Source organism: Zalophus californianus, chromosome 17 (genome assembly GCF_009762305.2).
Source record: "Zalophus californianus isolate mZalCal1 chromosome 17, mZalCal1.pri.v2, whole genome shotgun sequence".
Taxonomy (NCBI): domain Eukaryota; kingdom Metazoa; phylum Chordata; class Mammalia; order Carnivora; family Otariidae; genus Zalophus; species Zalophus californianus.
In genome coordinates, this window is record NC_045611.1 from 13,887,483 (window position 1) to 13,911,647 (window position 24,165).

At 41.5% G+C, this 24,165-nt stretch overlaps 1 protein-coding gene across 1 annotated transcript in view; it reads right to left on the minus strand.

Moving 5' to 3' along the window:
- Nucleotides 1–1,280: 1,280 nt before the first annotated feature.
- The window catches only part of PHLPP2 (PH domain and leucine rich repeat protein phosphatase 2), a 76,559-nt gene continuing 53,674 nt past the window's right edge, over nt 1,281–24,165 (minus strand). Inside the window, exons 11-19 of the mRNA XM_027618581.2 lie at nt 20,889–20,984; nt 18,932–19,087; nt 16,450–16,650; nt 13,152–13,314; nt 12,820–12,950; nt 12,083–12,193; nt 11,086–11,280; nt 8,994–9,225; nt 1,281–6,412 (exon numbers count right to left, since the gene is read on the minus strand). Coding sequence (XP_027474382.2) covers nt 5,258–6,412; nt 8,994–9,225; nt 11,086–11,280; nt 12,083–12,193; nt 12,820–12,950; nt 13,152–13,314; nt 16,450–16,650; nt 18,932–19,087; nt 20,889–20,984 — 2,440 coding nt within the window. The 3' untranslated portion in view covers nt 1,281–5,257. The remainder of the gene's footprint in view (nt 6,413–8,993; nt 9,226–11,085; nt 11,281–12,082; nt 12,194–12,819; nt 12,951–13,151; nt 13,315–16,449; nt 16,651–18,931; nt 19,088–20,888; nt 20,985–24,165) is intronic.

Genomic DNA, 24,165 nt, shown 5'->3' on the forward strand with positions numbered 1-24,165 from the left:
TGTTCACTCGTTACAGATGTTAAGTGGCTTACCTAGGGGCGCCTGGCTGGCTCAGTCGTTAGGCATCTGCCTTTGGCTCAGGTCATGATCCCAGGTTCCTGGAATCGGGCCCCGCGTCGGGCTCCCTGCTCAGCGGGAAGCCTGCTTCTCCTTCTCCCACTCCCCCTGCTTGTGTTCCTTCTCTCTCTGTGTCTCCCTCTGTCAAATAAATAAAAATAAAATCTTAAAAAAAAAAAAGTGGCTTACCTAACAGCTGACGTTCTGTTGACGGCTCACCATTTGCCAGGCCCAGCACTGGGCTAAGGCAGCATTTGCACTGTCTCATTCAAGCTCACAACTAACTGCTGGGGGAGATGGTATTATTTCCATTTAGCAGTTGAGGAAAACGGAGTCTTAGGTTATTTAACTTGCCTAAAGTCAATTTTTTTTTAAGAGAGGGAGAGAAAGAATCTTAAGTAGGTTCCATGCCCAACATGGAGCCTGATGTGGGGCTTGATCTCATGACCATGAGATCATGACCTGAGCCAAAAATCAAGAGTTGGACACTTAACCGACTGAGCCACCCACCACCCAGGTGGCCCTAGTCAAATCTTTTTAAGTAGTAGAGACAAAACTTACCCAGTATGTTCAGAACATAGAGTTCTGAGAGACTAACGCATTCTTTTGGCTTTTGTTGTACCAGGGACTATCACACGAGGCAGAGAACACATTCAGAGGACTTGACTTCTGCCGCCCTGGAGTGGGGAGGGGAGTGTCTCAGAGAACTGAGGCACTGAAGCACATAGATGGTGGCCCTGAGCCCAGCATATGCAGGTGCTAACGAACAGCTGATGTACCAAAGTTTTAAAATGTTCATTCTGTTAGATAAGGAGGAAACCTGCAAAATGATTTCAATTGGCTTTTATTTAGAGAAACCTAATCTTGCTTGGGAGTCCAGAGATTATGGGAGACAACCAGTGGGGGACGGAGGGGGGGTGAAGATTTAATTTAGAGGCTTAACTGGATTTTAAGTATTTTGTGAGTCAGAGTCAACTCCTACATCTGAGGTTCTGACACCAAACCTTTACATTAGGACACACACGACGACTAGATTATCCAGTTGGCTCTTCTGTGTCATCATCAGCTCTGATTTAGGATCCATCAATTACTTACAAATGAGTTTCCTCTAGTCAGCTAGCAACCTGCATGCAAATAAGGACTCTTTCCTGTCTTTGGATTTATTTAAACATATAAGTCAAGTCAGAATATGTTTCTTAACATAAAAAATCTTTATTGCTATTTCAGCTTAAGAGGCAAAAATATTTATTCTTGCCTTAACTCATAGCTTCATAATGTCATGGAATGTAGTTTCATTTGTTATCTTCCTCTAAAGCAAACAAAAAAAAAAAAAAAAGAGGGGGCAAGAAAAATCCTAAAGGTACTTTTGTTTAAGAAACTAATTCTATATACAAGTTAGAGAAATTACAGTTTCATGCTAAAATATTTATAAAATAACAGGTATTCCATTTTAAAACAAAGCCATGAAAAAGATATTCCATTTTATTTTATTTATTATTATTGTTATCGTTATTTTTTTTTACAAACAATAGATTTGCTGCAACATGCTCTGGCTCATATTATTGAATTAAAAAATTTAACACATTTCAAAAATATCAAAAATACACTATAATGAGTCTTAGGACTACAATACAACAATGATTGCACAAAACCATAAGATATGAACTCACTGTCTGGATGACATCCACTGGCAACAGTGAGAGAAAACCCTATAGCATCTGGGAGAAGTGCGTGAAATTTAGAATACAAGGAGCTTAGGTGTGACTTAATGATCACCAAATGAAAGAAACAGCAGGATTTACTGTAGCTGCTTTCCTCAATCTAGGAAGTGCTTACCCAACTATGGGGTAAGAGTCACTAACTGGAGAGAAAGATGAACTTGCCTCCGAGACGGGGAGTCTGAAAAGGCCCCACCCAGAGGGAAGTAAAAAGTGACACGAAGCAGTTCTCTAGTGATGCTGCAGGCATCACTGAATGGCTTGGAGACTAATTATTTAATAAATGGTACATTTATCCATAACAGCCAAATGCTCCCTTATGGAGGTGTCTTCATTAATAATTATTGAGTAGATAGAGAAGGTGAGCCTGTGGCTCCCAAGTACCTGCTTTTGCTGAAGGTCTGCATGGGAAGAAGAGCAACGTTTGATATTCAGTAGCTAAACCCAACCCGGCTGGCTCCACCTCCCGGAACATAGCACGGGCTACAGACAACTCTAATAGCACCCAATGATTACCAAGCTGCTTGTGCTGGCTCTTCCATACACCAGAAGAATGAATTCGCCAGCTTATTGCACACATACACTCTACAGCAGTATAATAATAACGCCCTCAGTTGTATGAGGAGTGCCAATTCAGTGACTCTCCGGTAGACTCGTAATGACATAGCGGCATTCAAACTTTCGAACGTATTTCCAATCTATTTGGATAAAAATAAGAATACAATGGCTGCCAAGACTCGTGTATTTTTCTTTCTTCCATGGGACTCCTGAACTGCTCCCAGAAGCAGGAGTGATACTCTTTCACAAATTCTCTTACAGTTCTCTATTAAATGGGAGGTACACACAGAGACCTGAGAATCACGCAGAGGCCAGAATCTCTGGGCTAGAGATCAACGGTACTCTGCCCACCGGGGGAAACACATCCTCTCGGTAAAGTCCTGGGAAGCAGATTACATTCACCTGGAGAGAGATTCCTGGATTTCACCACCTGACAACCTAATCGGATCACAGGACTGTAAATGACCTCATAGGTCAAGAGTTCTGTATGCTATTTTTGGTAATGGACTATGGCCTTTTTTACCCTCTATTTTAATACAGAGCAATTAGAGGGAAATGAATGAAAGGAAGTTACAGAAAAGAGTTAGTTTGGTACTAACTACATGAAAGCCTATATGAAAGGTTTCCAGTGCAACCTAGTGTTTCCTGAAAATAAATCTACCATGTAAAAGAACATTTGGAATTTTAGAGTTCTTCTGATGAAAAAGCAAATACTTTTGGTAAAGTCATTTCAGAACCGGGTTTCATGGTGGTTCCAATAAGTAGAGTGGGAAACAAAGACAAGAAAAGGGCTCACAGAGATAAGGGACTATTTTTAAGAAACTATACTATGAAAGTGGTATATTCCCAAAGTAACTTTCTTCTGCAGACAGCATCAGTGTTGTGTAACTCAAAGAGTCTGCTGTCCGGAAGCAAGACGTTTCACATCACCCATCACTAATATTTTGGGCTTTTTCTTCATTTTCATTTCTCCATCATTCCCCCCCCCCATTTCCCCATATAAAAATAGGGCAGCAACACAATTTGTTCCCCTTTTTCTAATGGCAGCTAAACTTTATATGAACTATTATATTCCCCGCTTCAAATCAAGACCTGAGTTGTAAAACTTTTTAGTAGCTGACCAATAGTTTGATACAGAGAAGTCAAGTTTTCCTGACAATATGGAGACTCAAACTCAGATTCTTGAGGGGTTGAACTTCAGACGGCCACTGGACTGGTATGGAATCCCCCAAGAGTGAGCCCCACTGACACACACACACACACACACACACACACACACACACACACACACACACGGATGTGGGGGCCGCTGAGGAGATGAGGACACATAACCATCTGAAGACAGACCATCCGGTTTTCTACTATTGCTTTAACAAAAACTTCAAAAACCCCCTCAAAGATATAAATAGATGGACAGACAGATCTATATATATCTCAACCCCATCTTTAACATTTTGTTTCTCATACAGCAAATTCATGGTTCCACACTATTTTTTTAATTGTGAAAGTATTCTAAAAATTCAAAGCACGTTCCCCATTGGGTAAAATCAAGCAATGTCAAAATTTTATAGGAGTTAAGTAGGAATTAGTTTCCTAAGTAAATCTTGTAATGGAAAAGGCAACAGAACAAACATGGAAGGAACTGTATTTTGCTAGGGTTATGTGGAAAGTGCAAAAATACAGTAAACCAGGTTTTCTGTAAGCTTAGGATTTTCTCAATTAAGTCTTTCTTCCATTAGTAATTGAGCCCAGTACTCTGAAACCATGTGAGGTGGATAAGCAGTTTTCAGAAGAGTACTCTGTTCAACATTAAAGATGTGAACTCAACTCATTTCCGACGCTTTAGAAAACCATCCCTCTGCTCTAGAGTAAGAAAAGGAACAGGTCTAACCCATGAGCTCCGTTCATCCATCTGCTCTCATTCAGCCTCAGTCCGTGCAGAGTCACCTGCTACACTTGAATGCGAGCAGCATCAGCCTTGGCCCTATACATGAGGAGGCTGGCTGCCAACTCCATCATATGTCATGGGAAGAGGCCAGTCCCCAAATACTTCTCTTGTGATCTGCGGGGCAATTCCTTGCAGGTGTCACATTTGTCAAGGAGTTATTCTCTTTCTCTGATTGGGGGAGAAGCAGTCTTAGTCCTCTCTCCTTCCCCATCTTCATCCCCAAAGATCGTACTCCCCCAGGTTTCTCAGGAGCTTCCCAGTCTGCCCTCCAACAGGTCAAAGATTTCCCAGGGCCCTCCCTAGTACCCTCACAGAATGCTCCAACACCTGATGATCATTCTGTCTACAGACAAAGGTGCTGGGCTGCCTCTAAGAAGAATGGCTCGAGTGCAGATTCAAAAATAAAAAGTTCACAGTCAATGAAAAGTGCTCTCATTACATTACATACATAAATTATCTGATTGGTTCTACATTTCCAATAAACATCATTTCGAAAGGCTATATTCTCGTAGAGAAGAATGAAAAGCCATGTGACTAGTCACATCACATCCCATCAGTTAGGCTGAGATATAAGGTGATTTCTCTGTCACAGAGATCCATCAGCAGCAATAAGTAAAGAGAATCAATCTTCAGTTATTTCCTCCACAGAAAGAGTCCCTTTCCTGCCCAGGCAGGCAAATTCTCAAATTATCCTAGGAGAGAAAGGGTTAATGGCAGGTGGTAGGACTGATACAGAACAACATCTGCTTTCTTCCCAGTAACTCTGGGAATTCCAATGCAGGTTAAATGTGAAACTTAACACTGATGGTGTTTACTAGCTTATCCGGAGCAAGACCCTGATAGCTCTCACCATGTTTGGCTCCAAGTTCTACCCCCCTCAGCTACGGTTTAGAAATGCAGAGGCACAATGCCTCTGGAAGGACCCCTACCCCCACACTGCACAGCCTTCCCTAACCCTCCGGCTCCTGGGGGAGGGTTACAGAGCCGTGTCAAACTCCTCCGGGAGCTCGGTCCGATCCTCTTCGTTGGGCTCAGGCTCGGGCCTGCTTTCCTGGTGTTGCTTCATTTGCTCTTTCACTTCTTCTTCCAGGTCACGAGGTACAACAAACTGGTCCTCTGGCTCCAGCTGAGTGGGAGCAGCGAAGTAGCCAGTTTTCCTCTTGGGTGCTTCTGTGGCCACTTCGATGAGGTTCAGGCTATCTTGCAGGGGCACGATAGAGCCGTTCGAGAGTTTCTTTCCATACAGACAGGAAGTGGAGGGGGACTTCTGTAACTCCATCCTGTCCTTGCTCACTGGCAGAAGTATGCCACTATTCACACTGTTCTGTCTTCGGATCCCAAAAAACGATCCTCTAGCATGTTCCTCAGGACATGGGGTAGGAGAACTCTCTATAAGAGTGGGAGAGTTCTCGAGATCCCTTCCCCTACAGCAGTGGATATCCACTTCTACTTCTACTTTGCTGCCATTTGTTATGACACCTTCAACAGGCTGGTCGTCATCACTGTCCAGGCCATTGTCAGACTGGTTACTTGAGAAAGTCGCACAAGAAGGCTGGCGCTGAAACACCCCAGACGTGGGTGTTGGATGGAGGCTGCAGCGCCTCTCTGGCCTTGGAAGCAAGCCAGCATCCAGCCCGACAGTGTTGTGTTCATCAGAAGCAGTGGACCCCACCTCACTGCTCACCTCTGAGGTGGACATCTCGCTGCCAAACTCCGAGGCAATGCCACTACTGGAGGAAGGAGTGGTTGGCTTGGGGGGGTCCTTGATGATAGTGGTTGAAGCAAATCCCACAGGACCCGGGAGGGTGAGCCCATTCATTTCACATGTGCACCCTTCCTCACCGATGTTCAAATAAACCACCATCGCCCCGACATTATCCTGACAACCATAGCTCTGGGCTAATGTGCACAGCTTCTTGGCAGCTGCTAATGGGTCTTGCACATGGCGTACTGCGTTGACAGCTTCTGTATATGACAAGTGTTCCCACAATGCTTTGTTTCCCAGAATCAGCAACTCATCTTGAATAGTAAGTGGAGTGGCAGATATGTGGGGCTTAGGGAGGATCCAAGGGTAGAGGTATGTAGAGCCCAGCATCCGGGTACAGCAGGTTACCCCATTTACTTTGTTGTCCTAGGAGACAAGCAGAATGCAAATTCTGAGAAACAAGCAACAATGACATATAATTTTTATCTTAGATCACAATGCCGAGGCTCTACAGTAAAAGAGAACAGACGTATGGCTTTTCCTCAGACCTCTATAATTTAAGTGGACTTACAAAAATGAAATGTACAGAATTCTTAAAGGACAAAATATCATGTGGTTATTATACCAAATAGTTCATAGGACTGAGGTTAAAACCAATTAAAATTAAGTGGCTAAAAGTTTATAGCACCTGCACCTCAAGAGATATTTGCTCACATGAAGCACAGGCCTCAGCACATCCTTAAATAGAGAAACATCTGTTAGAAAAACAATAAGCAGAACTGTCATTAGTTCTCCATCACCAGTATTCTCACAAAGGCCAAAACTCAGGTGGGTCACTAAAAATGATTTCTCATTAAAGGCACAGCAGGGACGGAAAAGATTCAGTTAGATACTAAATGGCTAAGAGAATCTTTGTAGCTAAAGCATTAAATGATCTCTACAGCTATTTAGTCTAGAAAAGTAAAGTCTGAAATCCATAGCATAATTTACCTAATCTGTAAGGATTGTACCAGGAATGAATAGCAGATCAAGTCACAACTGATATAATTCTAAACTGAGAGGAAAAGGAATAATCCTACTTGCTGTCATCTGCCAAATACTTTGTACTGATTTCTTTTCAAGATAAAATCAAACAAAACCCCTAAAGCCACCAATATATTTGTTTCAGAGTTGTGGTCATTCTCTGGGTGAAAATCTTAGCTCTCTCGTTTACCAGAATTTGTCACAAACTCCTTAAGTTTTATTTTTCTCATCTGTAAAATGGAAATAAAAGCACTTCTTTCATGGGGATTATTGTGAAAATTAAATAAAATAATAGTGTCAAGTGCTTAGCAAACAATACATGCCTGAGGTTAAACTGACATTTTAAGAGTAATTCTTGCAAGGGGCGCCTGGGTGGCTCAGTCGTTAAGCGTCTGCCTTCGGCTCAGGTCATGATCCCAGTGTCTTGGGATCGAGCCCCGTATCTGGCTCCCTGCTCCGCGGGAAGCCTGCTTCTCCTGCTCCCGCTCCCCCTGCTTGTGTTCCCTCTCTCACTGTGTCTCTCTCTGTCAAATAATAAATGAAATCTTAAAAAAAAAAAAAAAAGTAATTCTTGCTTGCCTACAGCATCCCAAGAAGAACCAACACAACATTATCTAAATTCTGGAAAAAGAGATTAATCAAACACAAAGTTATCTTTTATCTTTCATTTGTTTTGACTGAAAGACCTTCCTGAGACTAATACCTCAGTATTCCAGAATCTTCTTAGTATCAACCCACATTGTAATGGTCCTTTTTTTTGGTTTTGTGTTCCTTGGGTGGAATTCTGACAGGACAGACAGCCTAGAAACGGACCCACACAAATACGGTCCCACTGACGGCTGCCAAAGGAGCAAGGGCAGTTCCACGGAGAAAGGACTCGTCTGGTCAGTGAATACTGCTGCAACAGCAGGATGTCCACATGCAAAAAGGAAAAAGGACTCTAGACACTGAGATTACATCTGTCACAGATTAATTAAAAAGAGATCACAGACCTAAATTAAACCAGGAAACTTCTAGAAGCTAACACAAGAAAATTTGGGTGACCTTGAATTTGGCAATGAGTTTGTAAACACCAAAAGCATGAGCCCATGAAAGAAAAAAAATGGTAAGTGGGACTTCATTCAAACTAAAAACTTCTTGGGGCGCCTGGCTGGCTCAGTCAGTAGAGCATGTGACTCTTGATCTCAGGGTCATGAGTTCAAGCTCCACACTGGGTGTGGAGTGTACTTAAGAAAAAAATGTTTAAAAATTAAAAAAAATTCACATTAAAACTTGTGCTTTGCAAACAACACTGTGAAAGGAGTGAAAAGACAGACACGGACTGGGAGAAAGTATGTGCAAAACACATGTCTGATAAGGACCTGTATCCAAAATACACAAAGAACTCTTAAAACTCAACAACAAAGAAACAATTAAAAATGGGCAAAGCATCTGAGCAGAATTCCGCTTTGCAGTAAACAATGTTCACATACAATTGCTAAAGTCTCTTTGAAAGCAAAAATGTGATGCTAATTACTAAAAAAGGAGACAAGCTATAAAACAGTAGAGATACTGATGCTTTGTTATTAAAAAACAAAACAAAATTAAAACCACCAGACCATACTAAGCCACACATAATATAAACAGTAAAAATATTTTAAAACTTTGCATTTCAGAACAGGGATGTCAGACTGTAGAATTTTTTCTTCTTCTATTTGGAATAATAAACCAGAGGAGTTGGAAATTAATCAAGGGAGATATTTACATTCATTTTACATGCTAGCTATACATCTGAAGGATGACAAATTAGGATTTTTCATTTCTAATTTGTTTTTTCTTTTTGTCAGTCATTGACTATTCATTAGATTTTCTTCTAGTACTATTATCTGGATTAGATACAAATTACCAGGCTTGACAGGAAGAAAATGGACCCTCAGTGCCTGTATGCAGGGCAGCATTCACTAGATTTGGGAAGCAGAAGTAACTGGTAGAGAGCGAGGTTCACCTCTGTTATGATGGCTTTCTGGGCCTTCACCCTTTGAGCCTCCTCTGGGTCCTGCTCCAGGCTGAAGACTTTCGAGAGGGGCACTGGTTTCCCACTGCGGCACAGGACAGCTTGGCATGTGCCAACGTTGGCTACAGTCAGGCTAAAACTACTTGTTGGGTCGGCAGTGTCAGGGCGGATGTAACAAAGGAGAGCGGAGGAGCCCAGCTTCTGGCCAGCCATTCCCAATTTCCTGTTTAGAAAAAAAAAGAAAACGAAGTTTTCAAAGTAAGTGGCAGTCCTTCATGTCCACGCCTTCCTTGTTTCTCTGCCACGTGACTGTGAGCCAGCCGCCCCGTGTTCACCTGAAGGCAGGCTCTTACTACAGGACATGCCTTCCATGCTCACCCGACTGAGAAGAGATTTTACAAACAGGCTGAGGGTAGGGGGAGACAGTGAAGATACATCTTTCTCTACGGCTTCTGCTTGTGTCTGATCACAGAGTGTTTTTCATTCAGTCATTTTCAACTTCGGCACATCAGAGTCACCTGGAGGGCTCATTAAACCAGATGGCTGGGCTCCCTCCCCAGAGTTTCTGAGGCAGTGGGTAAGGGGCTGGGCCCAGTAATCTGCACTTCTAACAAGTTCCCAGTGATGCTGAGGGTGCTGCTCCTAGAACACCACTTTGAGAACCACTCACTTAGGCTGTAAGTTCCTCGAAAGAAGGAGCACACTCTTCCTTCTGTATCTCCCATACACATGGCATCCATCCTCTAGTGCATGGCACACAGTGCTAAGCACAGAGCAGATACTCTGAGAAAGATCTGGTTGCAAATTCCAGCTCTGCCATTTGCTCACTGCAGATCCACAGCAAGGTATTTTTCTGATAAAATACCCACTTCTTTGGCTTGTTTGGAAAATTAAAGATATGGTATGAGAAAGACAGATTGGTCTTCTGCCTGGCTCTTGGAGGTGCTTCATAAACCAAGTTCTCTTTCCCAAACTCTTTATTTGACCAAGTTCCTAGCTCAATTCTATTACTGAAAAATAGATTCCTTTCCCAACATCTGTGCTTTGTGTTATAATGAGATAATACCAGCTCGGGCGCCAGACTATTCCATCTCAATCTCAATGATATAAGGTTACAACCCGTCAGTTGTGTATAGCCTTCACACAGCCCACCTGATGTACTTGATGCTGTATTAGCTACCGAGAGATTTTCAATAGTTTGGTTATATAGAGTTTTTGCCCTTAAGTGGCTGAGAAAATTAATTGGTAAATCCCCAATAGTAAGTATTCTAAATACACAAATCTGATCAGTGCTTAACCTTTTGTAGGTCACTGACTCTTTGTGAAGAATCTTACAAAAGCTTACACCATCTTCCTTCCCCTGAATGTACAAATGCACTTATGCACACACAACCTTCTACACACAATTTCTGGGTTTTCCAGATCCTCAGCAACCTCTGGGTTCAACAGGGAAAACAGATGGCTCTACAGGCTCTTTATTTTTTTTTTTATTTTTTAAAAGATTTTATTTATTTATTTGACAGAGAGAGACACAGCAAGAGAGGGAACACAAGCAGGGGGAGTGGGAGAGGGAGAAGCAGGCTTCCCACGGAACAGGAAGCCCAATGCGGGGCTTGATCCCAGGACCCTGGGATCACGACCTGAGCCGAAGGCAGACGCTTAACGCCTGAACCAGCCAGGCGCCCCTCCACAGGCTCTTTAAAGGACCAAAGTCCCCGGGCCCCTGGGTGGCTCAGTAAGTAAAGCGCCTGCCTTCAGCTCAGTTGTGATCTCAGGGTCCTGGGATCAAGCCCTGCATTGCATGGGGCTCCGCACTCAGCGGGGAGTCTGCTTCTCCAATCTCCCTCTGCCCCTCCCCTTGCTCATGCTTTCTCTTTCTCTCAAATAAAAATCTTAAAATAAATAAATAAAGGACCAAAGTCCCCACGTTCCTCTGTGCTGATACAGAGAGCAGTCATAGCAGAAGGATCAAGGTCTCACCTTGATCCTGTACCTATAAATTTAGACCCTGACCTTCTGGCTTAGTGAGATTTACTTTCCAAAAGTAGAACTGAGTTAGGGATTATTCAACCCACCTGCTTACCTGTGAGATACCAAGAAGGTGTTAGCCATGAAAACCATGTCATTTGTCGACTGCTGTACTTCTTCCAGAAGCACATCTGCCATCGTGCACTGGAGTAGGCGAGGGAGCTCTTCATTTCGGTCCCCGTCAAACATGCCATACACAGCGCCCACCCCCTCTGCAAAGTTATCCACAGCTAGGGCAGAGACACACAGCCTGTAACACAAACAGGATAAAAACCAACATCAGAGCAAGTTACGTTAAAAGGATTATTCTCCAGGGAGCCTTCTTTGAAAAGTATTAATTAAGGGTGGAAAAAACAGTAGTAAATTCTAATCTACACATGAAAACAGTATTAGGTAATTAGTAGCACCTGAAAGAGCTGATGTCCTAAGAAACAGAGGAATTCAGCCACACTCAGGGGCAGTACATACTTGCTTTGCAGTGCTGCCAAAGGCTGGAAAGATTCAAAGTTTTCCCTTAGTAGGGATTAAGGACTAGTACGGTCAACACCCTTCAGCCAAAGACCCCCAGGAGCACAACTATGGTGGAATGAGTTGGGCTTATTATGCCTTGCAGGAAGGGAGAACGTGCGCCATGGAAGTCCGCGGTGAGTAGGTAAGAGCGTGCTGGAAAGAACCCACTACAGGATTTGGGCTTTGGTTGGGTCATTTTGGGGAAGGTCTAATGAAGTGGACCAAGATTAGGTGCTGTCAGAAAGTGGGGCCCTTCTATGGTTGGGTATCTCAGTAAATCTTATCTATAGGGAAAGATGATTAGCATGAGGAGAAAGTAGCAGTCACCATTTTAGCTGTGAGAGGGTGTGTGTGATATTTTGTGGACTGTGCATTCATTTTGTTTCTGTGTCACTGCACCATGGTCTCAGAGGGGTCTTCTCTGATGCCGGCATTCTATGATGTGCTTAAGTGCCACAGGAATCAATATGGCCCAGCTTTCAGCATCAGATCAGATGTCAGGGGCTGCCTTTTTAATTTCTTTCCATGGCCAAGATACTCACTTATTTCTCTGCCCTGCCATCTCGGCCAGTCCATGGCTCCAGAAGGTCGATGTAACTGTAGGATCGGTGGTTGGCAAAGGTTTCTGATCGATTTTCAAGGTGGTGATGTGGCTGTGGGAAGTGCAGGAAGGGAAGATGACACCACACAGGCTTCTGTGTTTCACAAGAACTATCCCAAAAGAACATGTGTTTTTATAAAATCATCTGCTGACAGACCAAGATTCACCTCCAGAGAGAACGGAAGGAAAGTAGTGTGCTGACCCATGGGCCAAGAAGGAGGAGAAAGGAAAAGGGTAGGAGGAAGAAATGGCCAAATATTGTGGCAATCGGTACTGTTCATTTCAATGAAAAACCGAGCACATCCAAAGATTTCAAAGTCTTAGCCCACTATCTACTTAAATATTCTGATACAATGGAGGCTTGGTACAATGAGTGAGGTTGCATTATCTCTTCGATGATGTAATGCAATGTAATCCGTGCCACCTAAAATGTCTATGTGAAAATATTCAGTGTGTGGCTGAGCAGTGCCCATGATGCTGAGTTCTGATATAAATGGGCTGTCTACTAGACAGAATATCTATCCATAACTGAATTAAGTAAAAGAACGGAGGGGCTCTATGGCCTGATTCATTCTCTTCCTTTAATTCATCAAGATCCCTACACACCTCTACAGGAGATCTACACATGGCTGGTGGAACTAAGAGCACATGTGGATTCAATTTCAAAATTTTTCCTACCTAAATGTGTCCAGCGTCTTGTGTTCCAGAACCAGATTCGTATTTCCGGTCAGGTCAAGGTCTTGTAAAGTAGCAGGCAGAGCCTCCGGAATCAGGATTTCTGTCAAGTCATTGCAACTTAGGTCTACAAACTGAGAGGAAAATGGGGAAATCAAAAGAGAATACATCACAGACAGCGAATTCTTAACTCCCTAACACTCAGTCCCCTACTATATCCTCAAAGGAAAGAATTTCTTCCCAGGAATCGATTAAATCTATTGTGATCCCGAACTGCCGAGAAGAGAAGACCCGCCATTTCCCCAGCAGGACACCATTCCATCACAGAAAAGTACCTGGATCTGAGGCAGCTGCAGTATTTCTGGGAAAATGCTGATGTTGTTGGAGTGTGCCACAAGGGTGTGAAGCCTTTTGCAGTTGCCTATGGTCGTGGGAATGGTTTTAAGCTTGTTGCCACTCAGGTTCAGTTCCTCCAGTTGCTCCAATTTATTTAGTTTGCTGAAAAAGAAACAGCCACGTAGCATGGTGCACCCCCAACAGGCAGCTGCCAAGCCGGGGTGAGGCGGCCTGGCCCATCTGCCAGAGGGCTGATCGGAATCCAACAGCCAGACGCCAGCAAAGGGAACGGCTCCCCACGGTGACTGCTCCCCGAGTCTCAGCCTACCCTGCCTCCCACTGGGTCTCGAGGGTGGAAGCTTCCCTTGCTTCTTCTATAGCTGTTGGATCTTGTGGGTATGAACATCTTCCTGTGATCTGACTTACGGGAAGAGGCTGAATCAGCACTGGCCCACGGTTGGTAGATGACTATGGTACTTGCTTGGCCACTAACTAGCTGCAAAATACTGCATAATTTAATGTCATTGGGCATCAACATCCTCAGCTATAAAATAAACAAGTTGGGGCGCCTACGTGGCTCAGTTGGTTAAGCAACTGCCTTCGGCTCAGGTCATGATCCTGGAGTCCCGGGATCGAGTCCCACATCGGGCTCCCTGCTCAGCAGGGAGTCTGCTTCTCCCTCTGACCCTCCCTCCTCTCATGTGCTCTCTCTCTCTCATTCTCTCTTTCAAATAAATAAATAAATAAAATCTTTAAAAAAATAAACAAGTTGTACTAAATCATCACTAAGATTCCTTTCAATGTTAAATTTCTATAGCTACCTATTCATAACATAATCCATCTTCAGTAAACATTTCAGGAGTGCTTGCTGTGCACGCAGTGATGCACCAGGGACTATGATACAAGCGAGTCACACTGTTTTGTGGGACTAAGCAAGCTTTCTACACAGCAAGCAAAATATCTTCAGACAGCCTAACATCTTTATCTAGATTATTACAAACTGCTCTGATTTATAGTTTATTAATTTAAAAATTATAAAAATAATAAACTCCTATAACATGGAAAGAAAGTTTGGAAAATAAATAAAATAAATAAAACATTAATACCACCAATGTGAAATTACTATTACTCTTTCTGCTAAATTAGATGCATATTCAGCATTTTCATATGCATATTTGTTTTACATAAAATTTATATCCCACCCTTTCCATGTGTCATAAATAATTTCTATTGCTAGAAAACTCATAAATACTTTTGAATAACTAAGCTCAGTAAATTAAAATTGTTTTCTTTCCTACTACAAAAGTAATGCATACTCATTGAAAAAAAACTAAAAAGTAGAGATAAACAGAAAAAAAATCTTTTAACCCTTCTACCACAGATAATCTCTCTCAACAGTCTGGTAGAAGGTATTCTTGTCCTTTTTAATGCAATATACTATATTTTTCAAAATAAAAAATGTTATATATTGTTTAATAACTTGCCTTTTTTTTAACTTAATACATTTTAAAAGTGTTCCCCTGTCCAAATCTCATGCTTTTCTCTTATACTACTCCCTACTTAGACCTAATTTGTAACCAGAAATGCAGGATCCCTATCTCACCAGCCTCTTACTGAGTACCCAGAACTATGCTAGATTCTGAAAGTAGTCCAAAAGAAACAGAAGATTTGGACTGTGCCTGTGTAATTAAATATTGTTCAGGAGATGACAGGGGGTTTATGATTCAGTATAGAACATTTTCTTTAATATACTGCTCCTAAATTCCATTTAGTTTTATTATCTGTATTCAGAGTACTCTAATTTTGTGTAATCTCCTATTACTTTTATCTTTATTTCTAACCTATCTTCATAATCTTTAATGTATTTTAAGTTTTGTATCAGTCTGCTTTTAATGCTTCCAATAAGAATGTCATCAGATTAGGAAGAATTCATCAGCTTCAGAGCATTCCATCTGCTATTTCCCAAAAGCTTCATAAACCAGTATGACTTGTCAATGGTCTGTTGTTTCCACTTTACAGTAACATATCTGAGGCCAGTGGAATTAATCTGATAGGATTTCAAGAGATCTTTCACATGCTGAAATTAAGATTCTGCCTTCACTTTTTTTTTTAAGATTTTATTTGTTTATTTATTTGAGAGAGAGAGAGAGAGAAGCACGCTCCCCGCTAAGGAGGGAGCCCGACGTGGGGCTCAATCCCAGGACCCCGAGATCATGACCTGAGCTGAAGGCAGATGCTCAAACTGACTGAGCCACCCAGGTGCCCCAAGATTCTGCCTTCACTTGAAAAGCCATTGTTCAAATTCTTTGAAAGAAGCAATCAAGTTTATCCTGCCTGTCTTCTATAAGCTCCAAATACCTCATTTCATAAACATTCACAAAAATTATAATCTCTATGAATTTTTCTCAGTTTATCACATTTCTAAGACATCTGTTAAATAAAATTAGAATCAAAATATAGTTTTGTTTTCAAATTATAGCAAACATAATTTTATATGATATACATAATCTCATTCAAATTATATCAAATGTCATTTGCCTATAGTCTTCATTTTTGAAAACATGATTTTTGGGGCATCTGGGTGGCTCAGTCGGTTAAGCGTCTGCCTTTGGCTCAAGTCATGATCCCAGAGTTCCGGGATCAAGCCCCTCATCAGGCTCCCTGCTCAGCAGGGAGTCTGCTTCTCTCTCTGCCCTTCACCCTGCTGGTGCTTATTCTCTCTCACTCTGTCTCTCTCTCAAATAAATAGATAAAATTATTTAAAAAAAAAGGAAACATGATTTTTAATGACTACTTTCATGGTATAGGTGGATTTTTCTGGCATCAAATTTTCCAAAATTTTTTTTATCAAATATATTTTGGAAGATATTTCTCCACTGACACTGTTTACAACTTTGACAGCATTAATCATCTCTCTTATGTTTTCTTGTGGGTATAGCCATATATATATGATGAATAAATTAATGGACTCAACAGTATATTATAAAGCAGAGCTGACAAGGGAAAGAAAAAATTGTTTTTAGAAGGTATTTCTTAAGCTTGTACTTTTATAGGTTGAAAATTCTGAGATCATTATTAAGTAATTAGAACAAAGAATTAAATGCATTTTAGCTACGACTTCTCTGGTTACTGATACTTAACAACTGGGTACAGATTTTCTCATTCAACTAGTGGAATCAGCAGCAAGTTGCTCAACATAAAGCAAGAGGACCCAGTAAGATAACTGTAAGGTAGGCTGGCAAATGCAGATTTCACCCTATGTGGTGTCTGAAATGAACAATGGTTCCATTTGCTTACCTTGCAGGAAAGGTCTGTAGCTGGTTGTTGGCAAGATGCAAGATTCGCAGGTGCAGGTGGCCCACCAAAACAGGCACACACTGGTCTGTCAGGAGGTTGTTGGTCAGATAGAGCAGCTGCAGAGCACTCAGACTCTCCTCGCCTGTGCCAGCAGACGGCAAAGATTCTAGACTGTTTGCAGAGGCATTCAAGTATCTGAGACTGACACAACACACACAAATCACCATTTCCTTTATGGTTATTTGTTACCATCATACCATCTCAGTATGGAACACTGCCATTTCATGCTCCCAAACTTGTGACACAAGTAATTTCCTCCAGGGTATTATTTTTCTAATTGATTCTATCCACCCAACCAAAGTTCCTTTTATTCAACTCATGCAAGCCCAGCAGAGAGGAAAGAATTTAGGCTTGCTTGTATTCCCAAGCTTCTGCAGTGGCCTGATTCTAACCTAGTTTCATCTTTTACTGTCTGTTGTCCATGGAAAAGGTGTTTTTGAATGTCATGTTCACAAATATCCCAATTGTGAAGATACCCTTCAGAAAAGTTTTTGTCTGACTTTTAACAGGCTCATATTTATTTAGCCAATTCCCTGAAAGTCCCCTAATAACGGGCATACAGGCTGCTGGCCACTCTTTGCTATTACAGACATCATAATGAGCAGCTTCGTGCCATTATCCAATTATCCCCTTAGGCCATATTCCCAGAAGCAGGATTTGTAGGGTCAAAGATACATCTATCTTTGAGATTTGTGTATATATTGTCAAACTGAACTCCAGAAAGGCAATACCAAGTTATACCTTCCCCGAGAAGGATATAAGAAAGTCCGTTTGCTCAATCCTTTGTCAACACTGAGTATCATAATTCATTTTAATCTCCACCAATCTAACAGGTAAAATATGGTATGATTTTAAAAATTTGCCCGGCATGGTGTTTGGTATATATATACCATGCTTAATAAAAGACAGTTATTATTATTAACCTTGTTGTGTTCAGTCTTCTTCATATTATGTGATCCACATCCCTAATTAGCTGTTTAGTTGTTAAGGGTAGTTTATATGTATGTATATCTTTGTATGTCCCAAAAGTTCTCTGTGCAGAGTTAGGGTTAGACTAATATCATTGACAGTTTGCTACAGCTACTAAGTAGCTTCCTTACTACAAATTCTAAGGTTGTGAACTAATTTTGTTCAGACTGTCATTAGAACTAAATGCAGTGGGGCGCATGGCTGGTTCAGTCAGTGGCGTGTGCGACTCAATCCTGGGGCTGTGGGTTCAAGACCCATGTTAGGTGTGGAGATTGCTTAAAAATAAAAACTTAAAAAAGAAACAAAAAACCAGCAACAAAGAGGGCACTTGGGTGGCTCAGTCAGTTAAACATCTAACTCTTGATATCGGGGTTGTGGGTTCAATCCCCTCATTGGGTGTAGAGATTTCTCAAAAATAAAATCTTGGAAAAAAAAAAAAAAGAAAGTGTCTCAGTTGGTTAAGCATCCAACTCTTGATTTTGGCTCAGGTCATGATCCCAGGGTTGTGAGATCAAGCCCTGCGACGGGCTCCATGCTGGGCATGGAGCCTGCTTAAGATTCTCTCTCCCTCTACCCTTCCCCTTCTCTCTTAAAAAAAAAAAAAGAGCTAAATGCACTGTTATGCATTACTAACAAATACTTGTTAATTAAAAAGTTAAATGTTACTGCATTAAAATCCCATATACTTTCCAAAAAGAAAATTTCCCTCAACACTTGTGAGCTAAATGCCTTTTGCATGTATCCTATATAGCCTTATGTTAAATTACTAATGCTTATCTCTGTTTTCTCCATTTATATACTTAAGACAATACTGCGGAAGACTATAATTAAAACTAATTTTCACTTAATGGTGACATATGCATGAGATAAACCAGATTACAGGAAGTAACAGGAAGACACACTATTTGTTAATTTACAATGAGAACGCAAATAACACCTTTTGGAACAAAGTTACCTTTAAATGCACAGTTTTCAAAGTAGCTAGTAAAAAAGCACTGCACATTAAGAATGTAACTTCATGATAACCTGGTAAAGCAAGAAGCAAAAACTAAATTAACTTTAGTGATAGGTCCTTTTCTCCCATATGCAAAAGCTGAAAATTGCCTAAGAAAGCTTTATCCGAATGCTAATTTTTCTTCAAGAGGTCATAAATGTATTCATTTTCGGAGATGAAAGCCTGTTTGAAATTTCCCAAGCTGCTTGAAACTGTTTACAACACTAAAACTTCTTCAGTATTTGATGGTTATTTCAACTTCTGAGTTAAAGACTACTGCCTCATACAAGAGTGCCCTATCTGATTTCATATAAATTACTCATATAAGTAAGTCTCCACCCATAGTTGGACCATGCAGCAAACACTGTAAATAGAGTTCCAAAGGTCACTCCGAGGACAAGTCAATACTGTTTGTTTCACCAATGGCTCTCTCTTCTAAAAAAACTCTGTGGCACTTACTTTAAGGCCTTGGAGAAGAGCGTATCTGGCAGCCTGGTGAGTAGGTTATGCTGAATATCCAGCAACTCGAGAGGGATGTGTTCCACCAGCACCGGCAGGCTCTGCACCTGGTTGTGCCCCACCATCAGCTTTCTGAGACTCAAGCTACTAAGGATTCTAAGGGCAACAGTACAAAGAAACAAATGAAAAACTTCCTTAAATCATTCTTTCTAGTTTGCCCTTGACCATCTCCCTGAAATCAGTAAACTAATAGAAGCCTATCCTAGACAGTCTCATCACCAGCAAGCACCTGAGCCAACAGAGTGGCCACGACCATATGCTTACCCATCACCCACCAGGAAGTCATTATAAGGTCATTTTGGGAAAAGATGACTTAATGAAAGCAAACAATACAGAATAGATCTAAACAAAAAAAGGAATTTCTAGAATAAATTGATTTATATTTTAAGTCTAGATAGCACCAAAAGTTCAGTGAGTTTATTTATATAGTTTATCCTTGAACAACATGGATTTGAACTGCGTGGGTCCATTTACATGTGGATTTTTTTTTTTTAATAAAGGCAGTAGAGTACTGTAAACGTATTTTCTCTTCCTTATGATTTTCTTAATGAGATTTTTCTTTTCTCTAGCTCACTTTAAGAATAGAGTATAAAATACATATAACATACAAAACATGACTATTTATGAGATCAGTAAGGCTTCCAGTCAACAGTAGGCTCTTAGTAGTTAAGTTTTGGGGGGAGTCAAAAGTTACACGTGGATTTTCAACTGTGCAAGGGTTGGGACCCATAACCCCCACATTGTCCAAGGGTCAACTCTAACTGTAATAAATAACAAAATTTATTATAACAAAAACTACTACTTATTTAGTGTTTAAAATGTGCTAGGCCATTTTAACTATTAAGTTCAGAAGAGTTAAGGGACTTTGATTCTCACACTAAATGTGGGAAATAGTATCATAATTTGAACTAAGGTCTGATTCCAAAGGCTGTGTTCACACCTACTGTGCTGCAAGCCGCTAGTTTATTTTAAAGACTCTACTAGATGACCCCCACACATTTCACACCTCAGTGCTTTTGAATATTCCATTCCCTCACCCCAAGTGCCTCCCTCTTTCCCGCTCCACATACAGAAATCTCACCATCTTGTAAAAGGTCAAATCAAATATGCAAATCTCTCATGAAGCATTCTCCAATTGTTCAAAGTTGTGAATTTCTAAAACATTTGATTCATACAGTGTAATGATGAAGAGTGAGGGCTTCAGAGTAAGAACGACTACACTCAAATGACAGCTCCCATCATTTCCTAGTCAAGTGTGACCTTGGGCAAATTACCTACCCACTGCAGGCCTTCATTCCCTCATCTGTAAGATGAGAGTAAGTGTGTCTAACTAATAAGGTGGTTAAAGCTTTAATAAGATAATAAGTGAGGTTCTTAGAACGTTACTCAGTTCCTAACAACTTATCCAATACAAATGATTATCACAAGCAGATCTCTGACCTATGCCAATAACTCTTGTTACATTTTATCACAGTTATCTGTGCACAAGGCATCCCAACTATCCACTTACTGCAGTTCCATGCAGGCCAAGACTGTGCACTAGCCATTACTGTATTCCTTATAGCACTTCACAGTGCCCTACACTCAGAAAGTACTCAATATTTATCAAACAAATGAAAACACCTTTGAAAGGCAACCCAAGGGGCGCCTGGGTGGCTCAGTCAATTAAGAGTCTGACTTTGGCTCAGGATGTGATCCCAGGGTCCTGGGATGGAGCCCCATGTCGGGCTCCCTGCTTCTCCCTCTGCTTCTGCCCCTCCCCCTCTCTCTCTCTCTCAAATAAATAAAATCTTAAAAAAAAGAAAACAAAGACAACCCAAATCTAGGAAAATAATTACACATACACACACACATATTAATACATATATACATAATACATACATTAATACACACATACCTCATGGGAACCTCTGTTAGAAGATTATAGCTCACATCTAATATTTCCATCTTCTTTGCTTCACAGGCCCAGTCAGGGACACACTCTAGCAGGTTTCTACAGAAAATAATTAAAAGGCATCGCTGAAGATGACAAGTGGAACTCATTTCACTAGTCTGTAAGGTATCTGTTAACTGGCCTGTGACCTCCTTGAGGACAGGAGCACTCTCCCCAAGGCATCCCTAGCACACCACCTGGAATATAGTAAGTGCTCAAGGAATGCTGTAGATAGGCAGAGAGAGATAAACACACGAACATGTATTATATTGGATCAATTATGCTACGCGCTCAAAGAAGACACTGAGGAGGTTCTGAACACTACAGAAAGCACAGACTAGAGAGATGGGGTGAGGAAAGACAATGAAAGCTGTGGCTTTCTAAACAAACTTTCAAAGACGAGTAGGATTTGCACAGGTAATGAATGACTGAAGGAGAAGAGAAGGAAATTGTAGAGAAAATGAACGAAGTGAATACAAGTGAGGAAGCGGGGACAGAAGGTAAGTGGTGAGAGAAGCTGCGAGTCATTACAATGTGACCCAGGCCACCCGGCGGATACTTAGCACAAGAAATTCTATGTTCAGATGCTACTTAGCTTTGCTAAGGCTCAAAGGATCTACTGAGGGACAGATCACATAATGAGGCACAAAGAAGCAGGTGCTGTAAGAGATGCGCAGGTACTGTCACAAGAGCCTAGTGAAGGATCAGGGCAAGCTCCCCAAGATATATGACATCTGGGTTAGAATCTGAGGAATGCTGTACACTGACCCAAGATGACAAAAATATACTAAGCAAGAGGTGACAACATGAGTTAGAGCAGCAACAAGAAAAGAAATGACATGATATATGTGAGGAATAATAAGCAGTCTGGTGACACCAGAGCAGCAAATATGGAGCCAAGGCATAGAAAAAAACCTGGAGAGACCTAAATCATGTCTAGAAGATTGTGACTTTATCCTGCAGGTACAGGGGGATCACTGAAGTGTTCGTAAGCAGTGGGGAGACACGGTCGGTATTGCACCTTCAACAGCTCACTCTGGGGATACTCAGAGGTCCAGCTGAGGTTCTTTTTTTAGTAAAAGGAAGCTGTTACAGATTTCCAGACAAGAAATGGTATGAGCCTAAATGGGCGGTAATACACATGGAAAGGAGGGGAGGGATTCCAGAAATATTTAGGAGGCAAAAATCAAAACAACTGGGAGATGAATTAGACATGGGAGTAGAGCAGAGGGAAGAATAAAAAATGACCTTCAGGCTTCTTGTCTAGAAAGCCAGGGAGAAAAATCATATCCCGAGAAACGACTGGTAGGCTCCAAACAAGGTTGGAAATGTTAGTCGCAAGTGGTGTCCATCTGATAGGACTATCTTACGATAATGCCAAAAGCTGAAACACACACAAGACAACAAGCTAAGCTAGGGTTGGAGGAGTGGATAAGGAGTTTCGTTTGGCACATGTGGGAGGTACTTGGAGACGGGCAGGTCAAAAATGCCTAATGCACAAGTAGACACATAGGTCTGAGGCTGGAAGAAGAGGTCTGGGCTGGAGATCCAGGTGATGCTGATGCCGAAGTGTAGCTGAAATCATTGGAGTAAATGAAACTTTGTCACATGAGAATGCAGCAGGTAAGGACAGACCTGGAATAAGTGACCTGTAAAAGACTGGCTGAGGAAGAAGAGTACATGCAGGAGACAGGAGTGGTTGAAGCAGCCTGAAAAAAAAATCAGATCATATTAGGCAGCTGAGGAAAAAGCATGCTTGAAGAAAAGAGCAGGATTAACAGTGTCAATTTAGAGAAGTTCCAGATGAGAAGACCGAAAGCAAGCTGTGATGGGATAAACAAATGGGAACCGAGGAAAGTGAGCCAACAAATGCAAATACTTCCTGAGAAATGTGGACAAAAAGGGAATGCGAAGAACTAGATAGGACCTAGAGGGGCTGCAAGTATCTGTCTTTGTTAAGACCGAAGAGGTGTGAGTGTGGGTAGATGGAGAAAAAGGAATACCCTGACCACACCAGAAGGGGAGGAAGTGGTGACTCACAGAGCAAGGTCTGGAGCAGGGAAGCAGATGCCATCCCAGGCCCAGAGGCTGCACTGGACTTGAACAGAGGAAAGCAGCTGAGAATGGATACGAATCTCCATGCATTTAAGCAAGGTGGGAAGAAGCTGAGGGAGATCACCTAAGACAATCTCTCTTTTCCCAGTCAAGTGAGAAGCTAAGCTCTGGAGTAAGGAGATGGGGGGGGTGTGCAGCTGAGGGAAGCCGAACAATGTGGAGCAGATACCCAGGACACTGGAAGGACCTGACAAGAGAAGAGACTGATAAGCTCCAGATGAGGTTGGAAACTGAGACTTTACAGTGGTGTCCATATGATTTTATTTAGCAATTATCAAGCCCAGAGAAGGTAAATCTTAGTACTGACCCATGCTGGGGTTTTGCTGAGAAGATATGACAGAAAGAAATGGATGGAGGGGAATCTAGAACAACAGCTTAATAATAATGGTAACAAAGTAACAACAACAAAAAGAAACCTGGCTCTAACAGTTAATATTTCCTGAAAGACTACTCTATGCCAGGGGCGCCTGGGTGGCTCAGTCGTTAAATGTCTGCCTTCGGCTCAGGTCATAATCCCGGGGTCCTGGGATTGAGCCCCGCATCGGGCTCCCTGCTCCGCGGGAAGCCTGCTTCTCCCTCTCCCACTCCCCCTGCTTGTGTTCCCTCTCTCACTGTCTCTCTCTGTCAAAAAATAAATAAAAAATCTTAAAACAAAACAAAACATCTTCTTAAAAAAAAAAAAAGACTATTTTACGCCAGGCACCATACTAATATTTTGCATTTAGGATCTCATTTAATCTTTGACGCTGACCATATAGGACCCCATCCACTTTCTACCTGCTCTATCACTCTATAATCACAGCATTTAAGAAGCTACCCTGTAACTGCTTGTTTGGTTGTCAAACTCTCCAATAGGCTATAAAACTCAATCACCGAATCCTGAATGCCCAACAGCGTTTAAAAAAAAAAAAAAAAGGAAAGAAAGCAAACCTCAGTTATATTTGTTCTTGACCACCAATGGAAGTAATAAAATCCTGAATATAATTAATATCACTCTAACCATCAGACCAACACGGGTCATAAGAATACCAAAAAAAATAAGAGAATAAAAATTTAAAAATAAGACAATAAAAACCAAGAATTATCTGAATTTAATCAGCAAGAAGGAAATCACTACCATGAAGGA